This window comes from Lissotriton helveticus, chromosome 1_1 (genome assembly GCF_964261635.1).
Source record: "Lissotriton helveticus chromosome 1_1, aLisHel1.1, whole genome shotgun sequence".
In the NCBI taxonomy this organism is placed as follows: Eukaryota; Metazoa; Chordata; class Amphibia; order Caudata; family Salamandridae; genus Lissotriton; species Lissotriton helveticus.
This window is the reverse complement of record NC_136057.1, coordinates 657821797-657843317: the sequence shown is the minus strand read 5'-3', so window position 1 is coordinate 657843317 and position 21521 is coordinate 657821797. Positions and strand designations below refer to the sequence as shown.

General features: G+C 40.5%; 1 protein-coding gene across 3 annotated transcripts in view; it reads left to right on the top strand.

The window, feature by feature from the left end:
• Nucleotides 1–21521, top strand: part of SEMA3E (semaphorin 3E) — an 885350-nt gene that overhangs the window by 405500 nt on the left and 458329 nt on the right. For all 3 annotated transcript variants that reach the window (XM_078674182.1, XM_078674183.1, XM_078674181.1), the window contains one exon: nt 18045–18164. In XM_078674182.1, the coding sequence (XP_078530308.1) occupies nt 18045–18164 (120 nt within the window). The remainder of the gene's footprint in view (nt 1–18044; nt 18165–21521) is intronic.

Sequence of the window (21521 nt, the reverse complement as noted above, 5' to 3'; positions counted from 1 at the left end):
AATTAGTCACGCAAGCCATCTGTTCTGTTTGTAGTGATATCGCCGAGTATCACAAGAGGTATCGCCGTGTACCATAGTGTTGTCGCCGAGCAGCACAGTTTTAGGGCTAGGTGTGAATCTTGTATAGTGAGGGTTTTCTAAGAAATTAGAGCAGCATGAGAATAGGGACAAAGCGCCTTCCATAAAACTCACTGTGATAAGAGTATTAGTTATATCCGAGCTTGAAAGAAGGGTAAAGTAGCGTCGGTGCATGACTATCTATAAACAGGTTAGAGTCCTGTACGGGTACATGTTTCATATCTATAAACAGGTGAGAGCCCTGTACGGATAACGTCGTTATTTTGCTAACGGTGCATGATCTCTATAAACAGGTGAGAGTCCTGTACGGATTTCATGTGTGTTCGAAATTAGGGAATTTTCAGTGTGAAAGTGCGAGTTTGATTTGTATTTTATGTTCAAGTGGAACTCTTAGAACTGTCACTTCGCGGTGCGTTCAGAGCAAAGCGAGTTCATAATTATACGTGTTAGAAGGGTGGGGTAAGGGTTACTCTACTGACAATTGGATATTATCCTTAGTGTGAATAGCGCCGTCTATTCCGAAGTGTGGATACTTGAATGTATGTAAACTATCCTAAATAGTGAAACGAACAGATGATGTCCTTATAGTCATTGTTAAGAATTAATTTACACTGAAAAGTGTTCTTAAAATGGCGCTGTGAAAAGATTTTGTGAAGGAGGGGTAAGCGCCAGGAGTGAGAAACGAGAAACCGCAGCTGCTGTGTACGTCACAGAGCCGCGCTGGGATTGGGTGACCTACGTCACAAGCTATATTCTGATTGGCTCTTGAGTCTCTGACGACCTGTAAGCTGATTGGTCCTTCAGAAAAACTCCATTTTATTGGTTGAGCAGAAAAGTGACGTAGCTCAACTGTCATTGGCTTGTTGGTGTGTTTCGCGCACGGATTGGTTGTTTTGCGGAACATCCCGGAAATATTTTACGAACGATTTTGTGAATTAGATTTAACTCTTAAAAATGAGTTATCATTTTAAACATGTTGAGAAAAAGCCAACATTATTTCAGAAGTTTAAGAATTTATTTTCACCTGATAAGAAAATTGAAACGCGAGGTGGTAAACTACTTCATAAGTATAAAACACCTGCAGCGTATATGGAAGGTGAATATGGATATCATACTGTCTTATGGTTCGATAGTTGGAAACGCTATACTAAGAACGACGGTGTTTTAACTTGGCCTGATGATGGTTCATTTAATGTAAAAGTCTTGAGAAATTTACGAGAGAAAATGAATGCTCTTGTTCCGAAACCGAGACCAACTCAATTTGAAGCTTTAGTTGAGTGGGAAGATGAGATGTATCAGTTACAAAGAGAAGCTAGTGGAATTAAAAGACCTTCTAAAAATCCACCTTGGAAAAGAGAAACTCATGAAGATAGATTGCGAATGTGGAGACAGGGAAACATGAGTGAAGGATTGTATTTAATACAAGAAATGGTAATGGGTACTCCTACAGGGAAATCTATGGAAAGTGAATCTGAGGATGCAGTTATGGAAGAAATATATACTACAGCTAGAAAGAATCAACCTTTGAGACCTCCTAGATCATGGTCTACTCCGGTGGTTTCTACTGAAACTTCACCGAGTGCACCTCCAATTAATGAAGCTCCTAAACTTTATCCAAATAATTGTGAAATCATTGAAACACCTAGAAGACCAGAATTTGATAATGCTCGAAATTAAGGTAGACATTTTACAATGGCTCCAAGGGCAAGAGAAGCTCCAAAAGATTATACAAGAGAGGCAAGAAATGTTGAAGATGTCGATTATAATGAATATTTAAGATCTAAAGAAGAATTAATAAAAAGAATGACAAAAGGCATGGAAGCTGTGACAGTTCCAGTAACGATTGGTCCTGTTCAGCCTGTATTTGACCAAAAAGAAACAAACAAGACAGGATTAACTATTCCTTTGAATGCAGAAATTCAAAAGGTTGCTGAAAAATTTTATTCAGACTTATCTGAAATAAACTCTTCTAAATCGAGAATGCCTGATTTAACCTTTAATGAGGATTTATCTCCAAAAACACCAATGGGTGCTATATCAGATATAGGGAGTCCTGAAGTCAGGGTAACCACACCAAAACTTGATGTGGCCAAATTAAAAGCAAATATCGAAGAATTAATAATCGGAACAATCGGTCCAGATAGTTTAAATTACTATCGAGATGATGAACTACTGTTCATTTGTAAAAGCATTCAGTGGAAAACAAAAAATAAATATGATCAACTAGAGGATCTAGCAGCGGAACTTGAAATCGATGTAAGCAAACAAAAGAATTTTGCGAAACATTACAGATTAGACTTTTCAGAAAGTGACATTGAGAGTTTGAACTCAATGGGAAGAATAGTACATATAAAAGATTTGATTGTTTATATCAAAAAACTAGGAGAACTGAATAAGTGGAGAGTAAAATGGACGAAAAAGAAGGAAGATGAAAGATTGGAAAAATTGTCAAAACAATTTCCAATGAGAGAAATTGCAGGTGGAGGATATGTTCATGTCCCTTGGTCGAGACAGGACATTCTGTTGTTTATGAATGACTTTCCAAAATTGAGGGAAAAACCAGTGGAGTGGTACAGACAAGTAGATAGATATATCAAAGTGTCAAAAGTTCTGTGGATTGATTTGGATGGATTTTTTGACATTGTCGTTCCATCAGATCTTTGGACAGAATGTAAAATATCGATTAGTTGGCCAAAAACAGAACCAGAGCGAATCAAAGAAACAGGTGCTCCAAATCCACTTGTAATGGATTTTTATGAAAAAGTGATTGTTTGGATGAAAAACAAAATTCCACCCAAAGAAGTCGATTGGGTTAAAATAGAAAGGACAGAACAGGAAACAAAAGAATCAGTTCATTCTTTTTATGAAAGACTACTGTTAATCTTTAAACAATATAGTGGTTATGAAAAACTAGACGAAAAGGATATGAGCCATTTTGTCTATAGATTTGTTTATGGACTAAAACCTGAAATTGGAGAAATGATCAGAAATAGCATTGTAGGATGGCAATCACTATCTGTAGATGATATTCTAAGAAAGGCTAAATATTGCAGTGATGAAATAGAAGTAAAACAGAAAAAGCTCAAGGAGAAAGCCATGTGGGCTCAGGTAAAAGTGGCTGAGCAACAAATTGCCAGCATGGGTAATAAAAACACTAATTTTGTTCAAACTGGAAATACAAACCAAATACAAGGAAAGTTTAAAAGTAATAATTTCCCAAAGAAATTTAGCCCAAAGATTGAGGAGTTGAAACAAAGATTACCTTGTTTTAATTGTGGCGAAATTGGACATTGGAGAGACGAGTGTCCTCATCCTCCTAAAAACTTAAAGAATCCCTTATTAAATCCACAGATGCAGAATGGTGTTGACCTGCAGCGACAGCTACAGATGCAACAGGGGTTAAACGAATTAAATATTCAGCGACAGTTGCAGCAACAGCAACAGCAACAGGTGAATAATCGTCAAGATCAATTGCCACAACCACCTTTTCCGAATTGTGGGGGAGTTCAAAAATATAATCCAAACGTGGGATTTCAGGGAAGTGAACAGGTAATAAAAACGCAAAAACAGCAAAAGCAACAAAGAGTTCAAATGCAAAATGCTTCACAACAATTTTTATTAGCAGAAAGTCAAGACAGCGATTCTGATGATTATTGCTGACGGTGCCCGAGAGAGGAGGAAGAGTGTGTTGTTGGAGCCACTCTTGAGGTTGACCAGTCTGGTCCTTTTGTAAACGGGAAAGTTAATGATGTAGACATCACTTTTCTAGTGGACACTGGTGCTACCCGTTCTACTGTTAGATCAGTGGAAATTGAAAACCTACCTCTCTCTGGGGATACCATCCAAGTTGTCGGAGTAAGTAATCAACAAATTAAAACTGACTTAACTGATCCAGTTCCAGTTGAAATTGGAAATTACAGAGACAAACACAGATTTGTGGTTTGTAATAGTAGTCCAGTGAATCTATTGGGCAGAGACATCCTATGTAAAATGAATTGCAGAATATATTGTTCTCCTGATGGAGTTGAGTTACAAACAATGGAGGAAGATGGTTTATACAGAATGACAATGATGATGATGGAAGCAGAAGAAACAAAATTGTTTCCTGCATTTGAAGAAAAGGATTTACCTGAAGAACTCAAGGAAACAGTGAAATCTGAAATATGGGATTTTACTGGGAACGAGATGGGTCTAATGAAAAATGTAGATCCAGTAAAAATTACATTGAAACAGGGAATAGAATTTCCTAACATTCCACAGTATAAAATGAAAACAGAAACAATTGAAGGTATTACACCTATAATTGAAAAATTAATCAAACAAGGCGTATTAAAAGAAATGGAGAGTAGTCCTTGTAATTCACCAATTATGGGAGTTAAAAAGTCTAACGGAACATTTAGAATCGTACAAGATTTGAGAAAGGTTAATCAAATTGTCGTTCCATGTTGTCCTGTGGTTCCAAATCCAGCAGTAATTCTATTCCAGATTCCACATGATGCTGAATGGTATACAGTCATTGACCTTTGCAATGCATTCTTTACTGTCCCCTTACATCCAGACAGTTACGAAATCTTTGCTTTCAGATTCCAAGGTAAGACCCTCGGATGGTCAAGAATCCCTCAGGGCTATACAGAAAGTCCTTCAATCTTTAATGAATTGTTAAAAAGATCATTAGAAGACCTAGATTTACCTGGTAGGTCAACGTTAGTGCAGTATATTGATGATCTGTTGATAGCTGCAAAGACAAGAGAAAATTGTGTGACAGACACAATAATTCTGTTAAATCGCCTTGCAGAAGAAGGACATAAAGTGTCCCCAGCAAAACTACAGTTTTGCAAACAAGAAGTAAAATATCTTGGTCACAGAATTGCAAAGGGAAAAAGACAAGTAACAATAGAGAGAATAAAAATGATTCAAGCAATGTTACCACCAAGAACACAAAGACAGGTCAGGATGTTCTTGGGAATGGTTGGTTACTGTCGTCAATGGATAAGTGGATTTTCAGTAATTGCAAAACCACTACAAAGACTGACAAAGTCAGATGTAAAAGATCCAATTATTCTCAATAATGCTGAGATGGATTCTTTTGAAAACCTGAAAAAGAGCTTATGTCAAGCTCCTGCTTTAGGTATGCCAAATTATGAGAAAGATTTTGAACTGTATTGCAGTGAGAGAGAAGGATGTGCATTATCTGTGTTGATTCAGAGACATGGAAATCTAAAGAAACCTATTGCATACTTCTCTGCAGTTCTTGATCCAATTGCAAAAGCATTACCAGGTTGCTTAAAAGCAGTTGCAGCTACAAGTATTAGTCTCGAACAAAGTGAGGGGATCATTATGGGATTTCCTGTGAAAGTTTTTGTACCTCATTCAGTAGAAATATTATTGACAAGAGGTAAGACTCAGCACTTAACAAGTAGCAGATTGACAAAGTATGAGAAAATCATACTAGGAGCAGATAATGTTTCAATTTCAAGATGTTTGAATCTGAATCCTTCTACATTACTGCCTGATTCTGAAATTGTTGATGACATTGAAACAGAACATGAATGTTTAGATGTCATGGAATTCTGCACTAAACCAAGAAAAGACATCAAAGACAGACCTTTGTCTGAATCAGATTTTGTCTACTTTGTAGATGGCTCATGCTTAAGATCCGAAGGAGGTGTCTTAAAAGCTTCATATTCAGTTTGTACAGTCAAAGATGTTGAAGAAGCATCATGTCTTGAAGGAGTTCGTTCAGCACAAGTGGCTGAATTAATTGCTTTGATTCGTGCATGTGAAATATCAAAAGATATAAGAGTTACCATCATTACTGATAGTCAGTATGGGTATGGAGTTGTGCATGATTATGGACAACTCTGGTCACAGAGAGGATACATGACATCAGCAGGATCACCAATTAAAAATGCAGTTTTCATTAGGAGATTAATTGAAGCAATACAATTGCCGAAAGAAATCGCCATTGTTAAGTGTGCAGCGCACACTAGAGGAATTGATTATATTTCCAAGGGAAATGCCTTCGCAGATGAAACAGCTAAATACTGCGCAAGGAAAAATTATTCTTACAATCGGGAGAGGAGTAAAGAAACTGATTCAAATTCATTAATGCTAACAACAGTTGTAGAAACATGGCATGAGATTAGAGATTTACAAAATGAAGCAGAAGATGAAGAAAAAGACTTGTGGTTAAGATCAGATTGTAGACCACGTGAAGAAGATGGAGTGTGGGTTTACAAAGATGGCAGAGTAGTCTTACCAAATTGCTTGATTGCTGACATGGCCAGATTATATCATGGTCCAGCACATCTAGGAAGAGATTCTATGGTTAGACTTTTCAGAGAAACATGGTTCAATACTAAGTTCAGAACTATTGCAGAATCTTTTTGTCAAAGGTGTTTGTCATGCCAACAAATGAATCCAAACAGAAAATCAGTGGTGGGGACAGGAATAATTGGTCGAGAGGGTGGTCCCTTTACCAGATTACAATTGGATTTCATTGAAATGCCCTTACACAATTGTTTGAAATATGTGCTTGTAATTGTTTGCTTGTTTTCAAGATGGGTAGAGGCTTTCCCTACACGACATTGTGATTCAATTACAGTAGCAAAACTAATGCTCAGAGAAATCATCCCAAGGTACGGTTTTCCAGTCACTATTGAGAGTGATGGAGGAAGCCATTTTGATAACAAACTGATGAAGTTAATTTGCGAAGCTTTGAGCATTGAGCAGAAAATACACTGTGCATACAGACCAGAGGCATCAGGGGTGGTTGAACAAATTAATGGAACAATTAAAAACAGAATTGGAAAAATGTGTCTTGAAACAGGTGTAAAGTGGACTGATGCTCTTCCACTTGTTTTGATGTCATTAAGAAGTACACCAGATAAAAAGACAGGTTTGAGTCCTCATGAAATTTTAATGGGAAGAGTTATGAGGCAAGCTTTTGTACCTGTAGGTAAACTGTTGAGCATAAATGACAGTGCTATTTTGGATTACTGTAAAAGGTTATCTGATATGGTAACTTCTGTGTCTAATCAGGTGGGAACTGAAGCACAATCAAATGAAAAGGTTTTGACACATGATCTGAGACCTGGCGATTGGGTCAGAACGAAAGTACATCGGAGAAGGAATTGTCTAGCTCCTAGATGGCAGAAGCCTAGGCAGATAATTTTGATCACTACTAATGCTGTAAAGTGCAGAGGATTGAAACGCTGGATTCATCCTAGTCATACTATTCCAGTACCAACTCCTGAGAGTTCTGATGTTGAAAGTGATACCACAGATGATTCTGATTCTGAAGCAGAAGGCGAAACAGAAGGTGAAATAAATCCAGATTCTGAAGATCGACAAGAAAGTCGACATCTGGAAACTGTGCCAGTGAATGGAAATTTGACAAGAAAAGACTTGGAAATCATTGAAATAGATTCTGAAGGTGAAGAGAATCTGTTAAAAGGAAAGATAACTGAGGATTCGGTTGTCTCTATCGAAGACAAAGAAGCAGAACAAAAAGAAGTTTCAGACCAGGAGAGTATCGAAAGGCAGAGAACAAACTCTGAAGTAAGGAACAGAAATCCGAAATCTGGGAAGTTGGGGGTAATTGAAGAAGAGGAGGAAGAAGAATTACCGAGTACCAGTAATGGAAAACAAAGTGAAGTTCCTGAAGGAGTGAAATTGCCGAATAGAGAAGTTCCTGAGTCAATTGAAATTTCAGACTACGAAACTGAAGAAAGTGACGTGGATGGTGAAAGTGAAAACAGAAAGAAAAGGACTTGGAAGTCAGAATCAAATAATTCTGAACCAAAGAAGAAGTACGTGAGAAAAGCAGACTACTGGCCTGGTGGAAGATTGAGAGTCAGATTAATCAAGAAACCAAAAGAACAAGTTGAAGAAATTAGTAGTCAAAAGAGTCCTGGAAAAGAAGTTGGAGTTGGAAGGAAGATTGAAGTAGTGTCGAGAAAAGGAAAAAGAATAGTGAGACCAAACCAAAAATACAAGTCTCCTGAGTGGACTTATTTAGTAATTCCACCTGTTATTGACATATATGGTAGTAGTGAAGAAGAAGACGAAGTCCAAGAAATTAGTGACAATGATTGAAGTACAGAAATATTAAATTAGCAAAAGGCTGAAGAAAATTTGTTAGTTGACACAAGGTCGAAGAAAAACTGTTTAGTTGAAGAAAAACTTATGTATGACATAAGGTCGAAGAAATCTTGTTTAGGGTTTTAAAAAAATATATATATATTTTAAAAGGGGGGTGTAAATATAAATTTAGAATTTTAAAATTTTGTTTTATTTTGTTTTATTTTGAGGCTAAACTAACCAAAAATGCCTTATGTTAAGGAGAGCACTTCAAAGTGTTCTGTTTTTAAGAGATGCTGTAAGATGACTCTGGTGTGTCTGCTCATTTTAATTCTGCTCTGGTTGGTTTTAGCTGTGATTATCCCTTTGGAGATGAATAGAGAATTACACAAAGTTAACATAACAAGCAAAGCTCTGGTTAGCCAAACTAAACATAGTGTGTCTGCAAAAGTTATTGATCATCACCCTAACATTCATCAAGATAAATCAATTAGTGATTTTTCAAGTAATACATTCACAAAGCTATTGAGTGAATATGTTAAGGTAATGGATGCAAAAGACTGCTACGTCTGCGTTAAGTTACCTGCTTCTGTTTCTGAGGGAGTAACATATAATATGCTTCCTCTCACTTATGCTGTAACATGTAGTGTGTTAACTAGCTTATTTTATCAAACTGGACGTTTAGAATATTACTATTCAAATTATGATGAAATTTTTGCAAATATTAAGATTGAAAATGCTTTAAATAAGCACAAGAAAGCAAAGCAAATGAGAGAATTTTTCCTTGTTACTAACGAACTTACTTATGAGTATGCTTATAAAAATAATCTAACTTGCAAATTAAGTGCTGAAGGAAAGAAATTTTTGAATATGGTTGAGGAGAGAAGAGCAATTTATAAGAGGAATGAATTAGTCAAGCAGACTAAGTCTAATTTCTGGCAGAAAGAGGATGAGAAGTTAAATGGCAAAATGCTTGAAAATATTGCAATTCACATAGACAAACCAGTTAGTGGAAAACTTTGCATTAGAAGAGATAACACACTTTTTGATAATTATTTTGTAGGTGCAAGTAACTGTGAAGATACTTATCAGATTTTGGGAGGTTGGGGATTCAAAGGTGGAAAGGATCCAATCTTTCCTGGGATTTATTTTGTTTGTGGTGACAAAGCCTACTACAACCTTCCAGACCACTGGTATGGAACTTGTTATGTGGGAATTGTTTTTCCTAAAGTGTTTCATGTTGACAGAGATTCAGAAGGATTGTTTAAAATTCATAATTATATAAATAGAGTTAAAAGAGAAACTTTTACTGAAGTTCTGGGAGATATTTTTCAAGCAGTAATACCTTTTGTTGGTATAACCTTAAATGCAGGGAGAATCAGAAAATTATCCACTATAGTTGATAGATTATCAACTGACACAGCTGATGGGTTTCAATTAGTGAATGTTGAAGTTATTGCAATTAGATCCATGGTAATTCAAGACCGCCTTGCTTTAGACATACTCCTAGCAAAAGAGGGAGGAGTCTGTGGCATTTTACATGTACAACATTGTTGCACATATATACCTGACGAAAGTAAGAATATTGAAATGTACATCAAGAATATTACACAAATGCATTCAGAGATAATTCCTTTAGAAGAAGATGATTTTACAGGGAAACTTTCAAAAAGGTTCCAAGCAATTAAAAACTGGTTTCACGATATTGGAAGTTCAATTCTTGGCAAGATTTTGGCACCTTTGATTATAATAATATTCATTTTTATTTTGACCAAAATAGGTTGTTTGTTACATAAAAGAAAGAAGCAGTTGAAAGAAAAGAAAAGAATCTATAAACTTAGAAAAGAAGAAGAAAGGGAGATCGAATTACAGGAGTTACATAGAGAGCGTTATGCTAATTCCAAAGATTATGCAGAAACAGACTTTTAGGATTACTGATACAAATGAATTTGAATCGATTTCTCGGAAATTTAAATTACCAAAGTTTTGAGTGCTGGTGTGGTGATTTGTTAATCACCAGATGAGGGAGTTGATGGAGCGAGATAGAAAACAAAATTTTGTTTAAACTCGTGAAGTCACATTTCCATAACATGAATAATAATATTAATGATTTGTGATATGTCGTGCTAATACAACTTAGATTAAACTTTACACATGGGGGGACTAACATGTGTGCTCATAAACGTGCATAATTGTTGCATCTTTTGTTCGTGCAAAATAATAAAATAATTTATTGTTTTCGTTTTTGTCACTACTAACTGCTGCAAACTTAAAAGAAGCATGTGCTTGTTTTGCTTTTCCTTGTCTGTGTGATGTCATTTCTACTATTCTAGGTGCACATAAGTCTCATGGATTAATGAAGACTGGTAGATATAAACGCTGCTTTATTTGTTTGCATTTGCTAGGTAACATTAGATTAATCGGGTGGGTTAATTAATTAGTAAATCCTGGGGTGAATACAGAATCTACATTATTTCTTACATTAATACTTTTCTTGTGTTTGTTTTATACTAGAAAGCATAAGTTGCCTGCTTTTAGGCCTAGTTTGCTCGAGTTACAAAAAGGCTGAATTTTACTTCTGCAAAAGTCACGAGACGCCCATTCTGAAGTAAAGTGTTCGTCAAAAGCTGCATTCACAAAGCAAAAACTGACGTGCTATCATCATTCTGTCGGACGTGGCCAAGGTCGAAAAAGAACATTTTGTCAGCCCTTAACTTGGCATCCGCGGAAGTCAATTGGAAGCAGTGAGAACATTAATGTACATTTGTTGCAAACCTAGGAAGCTCCTGGTTGCATTTGGAAAAGACAATGGTCTTTGAGAAACGTGACCTAATGGAACTTTTGAAATATGGGTGACATGTCACTTGTCACTCTCAGCCAATGGGACGTCGAAGATTTCTGAAAACTTTCCTTTGCGTAGTTTAGTTAGTGTAGAAAGGTATAAAAAGTCATGCCCCTAGGGATGGGCTGGCTGCTGCTTTCTGACTTTCTGATGAGGGTGAAGTGCTGTCGGACATTGCGTGGAGCACGTAAGAATCCTCAAAGAACTTTACTTTAATTTCTATCTATTTAGCTCAGTTAGGGACTTAGGTTTTAGAAATGCTAAACTTTAAATATTTACTTTAACTTCGATTCAATTGCTTAAATTGTATTTTTCACGTTTCTTTGCAATCATATTTGCTTCAATGTTAATAAATTACTTTTATAAAACTATCAATTAAAATACCATAATTTAGTAAATAAAATCTTACTTTTGACAAACAAGCTGGTCTTGGTTATTCAGAAGTGCAGGTTACTATTAGCTAGATCACGTCACCAATGGTGGTCGTTTAAATGGTTAGGATTTGTTATAATGACAATATTCTTTCCGCTAATGTATAATTGTATATAGTTTGTAAATTAGGTGTATATAGATTTAATCCGACCACCTGATTCAGTAGGCCCAAAATATGTCAGGTTTATAAATGGGTCCATAATTTAGTATAGAATTTTGTTTATAGGTTATGAAGTTGGGTAGTGTTGTTTATGATATATTTTCTATAGGCCGCTGGATCAGGGGCACCCCTGATTGTGCGCCCATTGTCCCTGGGTGTTATACTTCGGAGCAGCTGTGGGGGGTCATAGAATTGGCAGCTGGGAGACACTATAGCACTGTGACCTCCGTATCGCCCCGAGGCCTGCGAGGCTGACCTGTTGAGCTATGGGGTGCCCTTTGGGGGGGTGCGTACTTTGGACCATCGCTGGGTACTAGGAATCAGGCCTTGGAGTTGGCTACTTCCTGGGCCCTTCTCGGAACTTGACCACTTGGGGTGCTATTGGCCGTGGGGCCCCTGTATCTTCTCCTCTTCATACCAACTTGCGCAGGACAACTTACACTCCCTAGCATGGGGCAGACAGACAAGAAGCAGTCACGCCTAACTTTTGAGTCCCGCAGGGCTCCCAAGACGCCGCAGAAGGTGGCCTCGGACTCAGAGGCAGATGTACACACAGATGGTCCCCCCTCACTCAAGGCCACATTGGTGGCAATGCAATGCACGTTACAGTCAATAGAAGGTGCGATGACAGCGGTGAACCATAGGCTGGACCACATGTCTTCTCAATTAGAGAAACAGAATGCCCGAATGGGGGAGATGGAGCAGCGGGTTTCGGCGGCGGAGGATGGGCTGTCCATGGTCTCCGAAAAAACCTTAAACATGGACAAGGTGCCATCCATCATCCAAGCTAAAAATAAGGATTTAGAAACGCGATCCTGGCGCAATAATATTCGGATTACCGGGATTCCGGAATCTACAAATGTAGGAAAGTTGGAGACCTATGTAGAGCACCTCATTACAGACATTTTTGGCACGGAACAACTGTCCAGAATGTTCATTGTGGAAAGAACTCACTGCTCTCTGGCGGCGCGCCCAGTCCCGGGAGCCACCCCGACCTATTATAGCTTGTGTTTTAAATTACAGGCACCGCGATGCCATCTTGCGTATGGCTAGGGAGAAGGGCACAATTTTGCATCAGGGTAACACTTTGGCCTTCTTCCCTGACTTCACGGTTGCTATCCAGGCTGCCCGGCAGGAGTTCAGCGCTGTGAAGCAATTTCTGCGCAATGAGGAAGTTCCCTATGCCATGCTCTATCCCGCCCGACTTCGCATAGGTGCGGTGGGAGAGAATAAGATCTTTACCTCCCCGAAAGCTGCAATGGAACACGCTAAGTCCCTGAAGCGTAGGAACCGAGACTCTATGGTGGCACTTGAAGAGGAGGACTAGTAACTGCTTGGCTTTACTGTGTTACTAGATGTCGTGATTATGTTTCTTGTTTTTCTTGATAATTGCATGTGGGGTAATGGGTGCACAGCCTGTTTATGGTTTTAGAGGTAGCCTCTAATCACATGTGTGCTACACCCAATGTGAGATTTGACTAGTTCAGTTAACAAATACCTGCTCACTCCTATTGCACTATAACACAGGACTACTCTTATGGGTCTGTTGTGGGCCTTGCTGTCCTTTTATGTGGGGTCCTGTATGAACAGTTTGGGTTGCTGTATGCTCCTATAGAGGCGTTTGGCACTATTGGATTTTAATACATTGTCCTTGGACATGTGATGCTTTTTTCTCCATTGGTTGCTCGGTCGACTCCTGCTTTGTGGGAGGGTCATGCCTCTGTGCCCCCTGACTTATGGGAGTGCCCCAATTCTATTTCACTAGGGTAGGGTGGGGGTGGGGGTTGTGTTGGGTGTTGGGATGGCTTTGGCATGGTTGGGGTGCTGAAGTGGGTGGGGGGATGGGGGAATGTGCGTTGGGGTATGAGAAATGTTTTTTGTTCTCTTCCAGTCATGAGATCAGACCATATGGATTTAGTCACTGCATGCTATTTGACGATATGAGATTTATTGCCATGTCTCTGCTTTTGTCATTCTTTTGTCATGAGTAACACTCTTAAATTTGTTACTTGGAATGTTCGTGGCCTTAACATGCCCCAAAAAATTAGGTTAGCGTTTGCGAGCCTTGATCGAATGGGAGTGCATGTGGCCCTGTTGCAGGAGACACACCTGACGACCGAGTCGGCCAAAAAAATAGATGTGCGCTCGGCGGGTGTGAGAGTATCATCTTCCTATTCAACTTATGCTAGGGGAGTGTTGATTTTGGTGAAAAATGGGGTTCCCTTTACAGTGCTTCGAACTGAGATGGATGATTGTGGGAGGATAGCGATCGTGCATGGTCGATTGGGTGGTGAGAGTGTGCTTCTTGTGAATGTCTACGGGCCTAATATTGGTGACCCTTCTTTCTATTCAGATGTGTGGCGCAGAGTCTTGTCGTTCCTGCCTGCGGCACTTGTGTGGGGTGGGGATTTCAACCTGTGGTTGGATGCCAATATGGACAGACATGGAGCTGTCGAGGTCAGGCCCAAACAGGCAACAGACACGCTTCTGGGGCTTAAAGATGCGGGTCATTTGCATGATATATGGCGCCTTTGCCATCCCACAGCTCGGGAAAGCATGTTTGCATTACCGGCGCATGGTTCTTGGTCCCGTATTGACCTCTGGCTCGTATCGGAGACGGTCTCTACTTGAACAACAGGGGTGCTGCATGCAGCCCGCTCCTTGTCGGATCATTCTCCGGTGTTCCTGGATATGCGGATCCCGGAGTGCCACTTACCAGCTTTTGCCTGGAGGCTACAACCTTCAGAGCTTAAGGATACTGTTTTTAAACAGACCATAGCAGCGGCGATTAGGAATTATTTTATCGAGAATGAGGGCTCTGTAGAAAGTGCAGGAGTTGTTTGGGAGGCCTTCAAGGTCACCATCCGCGGTCCCTGTATCGGGGCTCAATCGGGGGTTTTGAGGGACATTCGCGTAGAATTCGGAAGTTAGCTGCGGACATTTCGCATTTGGAGCGCGCGTATGACCTGGACCCTACATCTTCCAAGCTGGCGGAAATACGTGACCTAGTCTCCGAACATAATGAAGCGGTGGATCAAGAGCTGCTACATTGCTCGAGATGTAAGATAGCTCGATACTATGGCGAGGGTGGAAGGCCTAGTCGATCTCTTGCCCAAAAACCTGCGGAACCGCGCCATCAGGAGGCTGTCACCGAACTTCTGGATAATAGTGGTGAGCCCCGGCATTCAGCTGAGGACCTCTGCGATATTGTGCTAAACGTTTGTACCGATTTATATGCGGCTAGGGATTCTCCCTCTGCTGAAGAGACGCATAACTATCTTGACGATGTGGTGCTGGGTTGGCTGTCCAATGGGCACTGGGAATACCTAGTGCAACCCTTTGATGAGGAAGATGTGAGAGAGGCCATTATGTCACTACCGACCTGCAAGGCGGCGGGTCTGGATGGCCTGCCGAGCGAGTTCTATAAAGCATATGTGGCAGTGTTAGCCCCACGACTGCTAGCAGTCTACGCTGAAGCTTACTAGACCAAAGTTCTGCCACCTTCTCTCCAAGAGGTCCTCGATATCACCTTGCTAAAACCTGATAAACCTCCCAGTCAATGGTGGCCGTACCGGCCACTTTCAATAATTAATATCGATATGAAAATCCTCGCCAAGATGATCGCTACACGACTCCAACCTTTGATACCCCTGTTGGTCCTGCCGGACCAAACAGGTTTTGCGATGGAACATTCCACAACGCATAATTTACGAACATTGTTTTCCACATTACACTACTTTGAGCCTGACTTCCAAGCTGTAGCTGTGCTGCTAGATGCAGCAAAAGCTTTCGACTCCGTCCACTGGTCCTACATGTTTAATGTACTAAGTAGGATGGGATTCCCCCCTTTTTTACACAGTGGCTAAAGGTACTGTACAACGGACCGGTTGCACGGGTGCGTGTAAATGGCAAGGTGTCATCTTTATTCCCTATTGAGCATGGCACCCGGCAGGGATGCCCCTTGTCCCCTATGTTTTTTTCATTAGCGCTACAGCCGCTGGCATGTAAACTACGCCAGAAGCATTCAGCCGCTGCGTTGAGATTCAGGTAGCGCCCACTGATCGTCTCCTTATTTGCGGACGATATGCTGCTTTAAATCCGAGAGCCATCAGTGTTTCTGTCTCCGCTACTCAGGGAATATGTCCAGTTTGAGAGATTTTCAGGACTTGGAATCAACTGGTCCAAATTGATGGTCTTTCCACTCACGAAGTACACTAAGGAGGTTGAACTCGATTTCCCATTGTCCTGGACTTCCGATACCGTGAAGTACCTGGGAGTATGGATGCATCGTGACCCCACAGTGGTGGTCAATGAGAACTATGGGCGTACAGTTACCTGCATATCTGAGCAGGCTGAGCGGTGGTCTCACCTTCCCCTTTCCCTGGCAGATAGAATAGCGGTCATAAAAATGGTCTTTTTGCCTAAGCTGCTATTTTATTTTTGTTACTATACCCATTCGCCTCAACATTGTATTGTTCCGCACCCTGCAATCAGCTCTACTGACGTTTGTGTGGGGGGGGAAACAGCCTTGTTGCCGATGGGATCTCTTAATGCAGCCATTTAACAGGGGGGGCTTTAAGGCTCCAGATTTAAGATTTTCTTATTTATGTGCGCAGGCTCACTTCGCACACTACTGCATTACCCGAAGCGCTTACAGCCACATGTGGCTATAGAAGCAAATGCAGTGCTGCCTGTCCGGCTACAGGCGATTGTCCTGTCGGGCTGTTCAGGTGGGCCAAGAATTGAGATAAACCCTCCACTGTGCACGTCTTGGCGCGCGCTGGCAGCCAGAGCTCAGCTGCCCTACCTGTATGCCCCATTACTACCCTTAGCATCTCACCCGGAGATAACAGCGGCGCGTGAACCTACTCCCCTGACACAGCTAGCAACTGCCGGCATTACTAGAGTGGGGGATTTATATAAGGATGGCCACTTTAATATGCTGCGGGAGGCACAAAATGGTGTGGAGCGCGGATTCATGTTTGATTTTTCATATGTCTGCGCACGCCAGGCTGTTCGTGCTGTACATCCTGATTATCCGGATGAGCCAACTGCGCTTCGTGCACTACATGCCTTACTCTCTGGTGAGTATTGCAAGGGATTAATTACGAAGTTGTACAATTCCTCGCTGCGGGAGCGGGATCAGGAGTAGTGCTCCTCATGTCTGCGTTGGCAGGCCACGATAGGCCACCCCATCCCTCCAGAGGTCTGGACGGCGTGCTGCCAAATCACAGGCCGACTCACAGCCAATTGTAATTTCAGAATTATTCACTTTAAGAACCTGCATCAGGTATACCACTCTCCTGTGCAACTATACAAATATGGTCTGAGAGAGTCGGCGAAATGCGTGAGGTGTGGGGCTGCAGATGCAGATTTTTATCATGTCGCCTGGGTGTGCCATGATGTGTTTGCTTATTGGACTTCGGTGGTTCGCATCCTATCAGATAAGGTGTTGGAACCGGTGAGTTGTACACCTGAGCTGTGCTTGCTGGAATATGTAAACCAGCTAGTAGAAGTATTGTGGCGATCTCCACTTTGTTTGCAAAGCGAGCAGTGGCGCAGCATTGGGGATCTAGGTCAGTGTCCACTATCAAACAGTGGCTCCGGGATCTAGTTTATTGTAGGGATCAATTGAAAGTGTATGAGGAGGAGCTACCTGAATCCTCCCGCCCTAAGGACTTTTGGGCACCTGTTACGTCCTATTTGATGTCTAACCCTGATATACTCTAAATGTCACATATCATGAACGTGTTCTTTCTATCATCCTTGGATTGCTCCTGTATGGGATGAAGTACTGTACCTGGCCTCCCTCTGGCAGACGCACATTAAGGCAATGTTTCATGGGGCCTGCCTTTCTTTTATTGATCAGTGTTTTGGCATACAGACCATGTGCAGCTATGTTTAAGAGCAGAAGTGACTATGTTACGGATAATGACTGAGAGAGGGTTGAGGGGGTGGGGTGGGATGTTGGGGTTCTTTGAGACTGTAAGTTCCGATTATGCAGCTGTATTGTCTGGATGTCTACTATGTATGACCTGCTTGAAACCAATAAATAGATCTAAAAATAAACAATCTGTGATTTTACTGTTTTAAATGGCCCTTGCCCATGGTGTAACAGTAAATATTATAATGACAAAATGTCCACCAGGGCGTCATGTACATACTTGCATAGCCACTGATCCATCTTGAAATGGCTTTAGTTTCATATTGGTGGGCCATGCATCTCCAAGCATGTGCGTGCCTTGTGGCACATGTGTGAATATGTGGCGTGATGCATTGGTGGCTATTTTGGCGTTAGCTAAATCCTGTGCGACTAAGCACTGGCAGCGCCAATATCTCTTTTATTTTACTGCTGAGAAATGTTAGCTTTCCTTACGCTTGTTTCATAGTGCACATACCTAAACATTGACGCTATTGCAACCTGTGTTGACACTCTCCTTTCTTCTGCAGAACGAATGTGCAAACTTTGTCCGTGTCCTTCACCATTACAACAGAACTCATCTCTTAGCGTGTGGGACTGGAGCTTTTGATCCAGTCTGTGCCTTTATAAGGGTGGGACTACGTTCTGAGGTAAGAAGAAACATTTTGAAGTAACATGTTATTTGCTTGCTTGGAAAGTTCACATCGATACTGTAAAACTTTTTTTTTTCCTTCAGTAGATAAATATTATGTATTTTATTAATACTGGTGAAACATTTTACATATATTTTATATAAATGCATATTGCCCATTTTTATTAAACCCAATTTTGAAAATTTGCAAAAATATTGTTTCCTATATAGTTTGGACACAATTTTAACTTACTGCAATTTGTCTTTTAACTACCAGAAACAGCATGTCTATCTATAAATTGTTATACATAACTAAATCACTAAAAATAGATCCCATGAAGTAGCATTCTACCTGTGCTAAAATCCTTTCGGCGCCTCGCCAGGGGCAGTAAGCATTATATATATATATGTCAATAAAATAAACTCCAATAAATATTAGTACAACACTGAGTCCCGGTTTCGAGGTAAACATATATCTCTGCAGTCCCTTGGCAATTACACCGGCCAATTATCAAAGCAAAATTCCAAACTATGGTCTGAATTTATAATTACAGAGATCCCAACCGCCTTAAAAGTACATTAGGATATAATGCTCTTGTAATATGGTAGACGGGACATCTGTCATGTTTGCGACAGAGTGCTAGTCTGCCAAACTCTAAAGCAGGACCTATGCTCTTTTCAGCTTTCCTCACACATTTGCATTCTCACTAAAACGAAAATGCAGATGCAAATCCTTCCTCTCTCTCTCTCTGCAGCTGTCTGTACTAAAGGTAAAACATGAAGCATATCGGGCATTTATAGCTAATCCTACACAATACATGGTCCTGTAACATCTTGGGAAATGAATATTCATTCAAAATTGCCCCGAAAATATACATTTCTTGAACTTAATCCTATTGCTTTGTATTATAATGCCTCTTCATTAATTATTAACCTTTCCTCAGTCAGAAGATCCTTTGTTGTTTACATTTCTTTAACTATATACATAAGAAACAATTGGTTTCTAGCCTGCATAAAAGGTATGGCTTGTATGATTGCCTCACTGTACATATTTGCAAAAGGAGAAGGAAGGCAGCCGTTTGTCATCACCATGGCATGAGAAGAAATGTTATGAACACTTGGCTGAGGACCTCACAGGCTGTCTGCGAATGTGCAGTGGCCTATAACAGAACGGTGAGACAAGCAGACAATGAGAAACTCACAACGATCACCAATGACTGTAACCACCCTCACACTCCTGACCTTTGTGATGAAGAGCAGGGAATGTATCATGTTTGTTCTAAGGTGGGGGGCTGATGCGCTCTTGACATAGGGTGCGAGCGAGGATTAACTTAGCAATTGTTTTTACTGAGTGTACTGAGGGTCTACAATTCTTTATAGGAAGCATATAACTTCAGGCATGCAAGACATAAGATTGGAGAAACAGAGTTTTAAAACACCTCATCCTGTACCCTAAACCGATTGGCTCTCTTATATTCAATCATCATGCCATCATGACCACTAAATAAATATTCCTTAAACAGAAAAGAAGGGGTATGAGTAATGCTATCAAGAAATGTCGGATACATGCTCCTTCAAGGAGGGTGGTACAGCTAGTGTTAGCGTGGGAAATACATCTAACCAAGGCAGAAGGCACCAGACTTAGAAAACAGAGAGCCTATTGCTTAACATGGCTTACTCCTCATAAAACCAGGGGGCTGATATGGGTACGCCCAGGGGCTCTTTATAGATAGAAACTGTGATTTTGGATCCTAAAGGCAGGTGTGTTCTCATGGAAGGAAGATTAGATGGAGTGGAAATACTACTGGCAAGTGTGAATGCACCAGACTTAGGTCAACAGGCTTTTCTTAATGCATTACAAAAACAAATGTCACACTTGTCTCTCCTACACATGAGGAGGGATGGCTTGAACAGTGTGATTTATATTCACTTAGCTAGGTGGCATCCACCACTGCTCAAGACACCTGTGATGGACTCTGAATAGGCTCTAATGGAATAGTTTGACAACCGGAAACTGGTTGACACGTTGCGATTTCAGAACCCCTTATGATAGGGTATATACTTTCTGCTCCCTGATACATTACTCCTTGTCAGATTTGTATGGAGTTTTCTGTACAAAAATACATGCATGCATTAGTGACACAGGCAGAATACCTTAGTAAGATAATTTGTTGGGGCATGGCATAAGCATATTTTACAAAGTGCTCGCAAACTGCTGCACTCAAGGACCCATCCTTTAGGGTAAACATCCTTTACAACGCAGTGTTTACACCACGCGTCCTTTACTACGCAGCCATTTCAACGCAAGACGTTAGTACGACTTGCGCTGGAGGGCGCTCTTGTTAAAGGAATAGTTTGATTTTCTATTCCAACACCTTCCCTACTGTTACGTGGGATGCAGTTGGAATAGAAAATTAAACTAATCACAATCCAGCACCCTCCAACGCAAGTCGTTGTAACGACTTGCGTTGTAATGGCTGTGTCGTAAAGTACCGCAATCATTTTGATTGCGTTGTACTGACATACATCCTCATTTAGGGACATAATTACAGCCAAGGCCTTGAATTGCTTTGCAGAGAATGTGGGCCTTGTTGGAATGGAGGGTCAAGGCTTTACAGGGTCACCATATCAGAATGCCACAAGGCATACAGCATATGCTTAACCAGAACATGAATACAACTTACAGGGTCTAGAAAAGAATGTCACTCCAAAACCCTAAGCTGCAGGCAGATTTGTAAAAGGGGAGAAAATTGTGTCCTACGCTCTTAGAAAGAGTGAGATGCCTAGATTACAAGCCCTATGCCATGATGTAAAACGTAAATGGGGACAGAACTCGAAGGTTGAACCCCCAATAACAAGTACCTGTTATGATCATGGTCTATTGTTCACACACATGAAATAATAAACCAAGAATTCTCTGCAGATTAGGCAAAATTCAAAATATATACAGAGAAAGACACGGCGGATGAAAAAACTAGGGGATTATCTTGACCTGTCAATACAGAGGAGTCTAACCCCAATGCAGGTGAAGGATCTAGATGCCCTAATATCTATATCAGAGATTGAAACATCACTGATTTGGCAAAAGAAAAACTCGAGGTAAGTATAGTTTGCCATCTGAATATTACTCAATTTATACATATGTTCTTGCACCAAGATTTAACAAGATGGTTGTGGTGTTAAAACTGAAGTACACTCTGCCACTCACCACCAGAGAGGCACTGACATTATGCTTCCCAAATAGCAGAATATATGCACTAGTTAGAGTATCTTTCAACTCCCTTTTTATGCTGAACATAGATTACAAGGTATTGAGTAAAATATTAGTTGAGTAACTCCTTTCAGTCTTTTCAACGAATATCAACTCGGATGATAG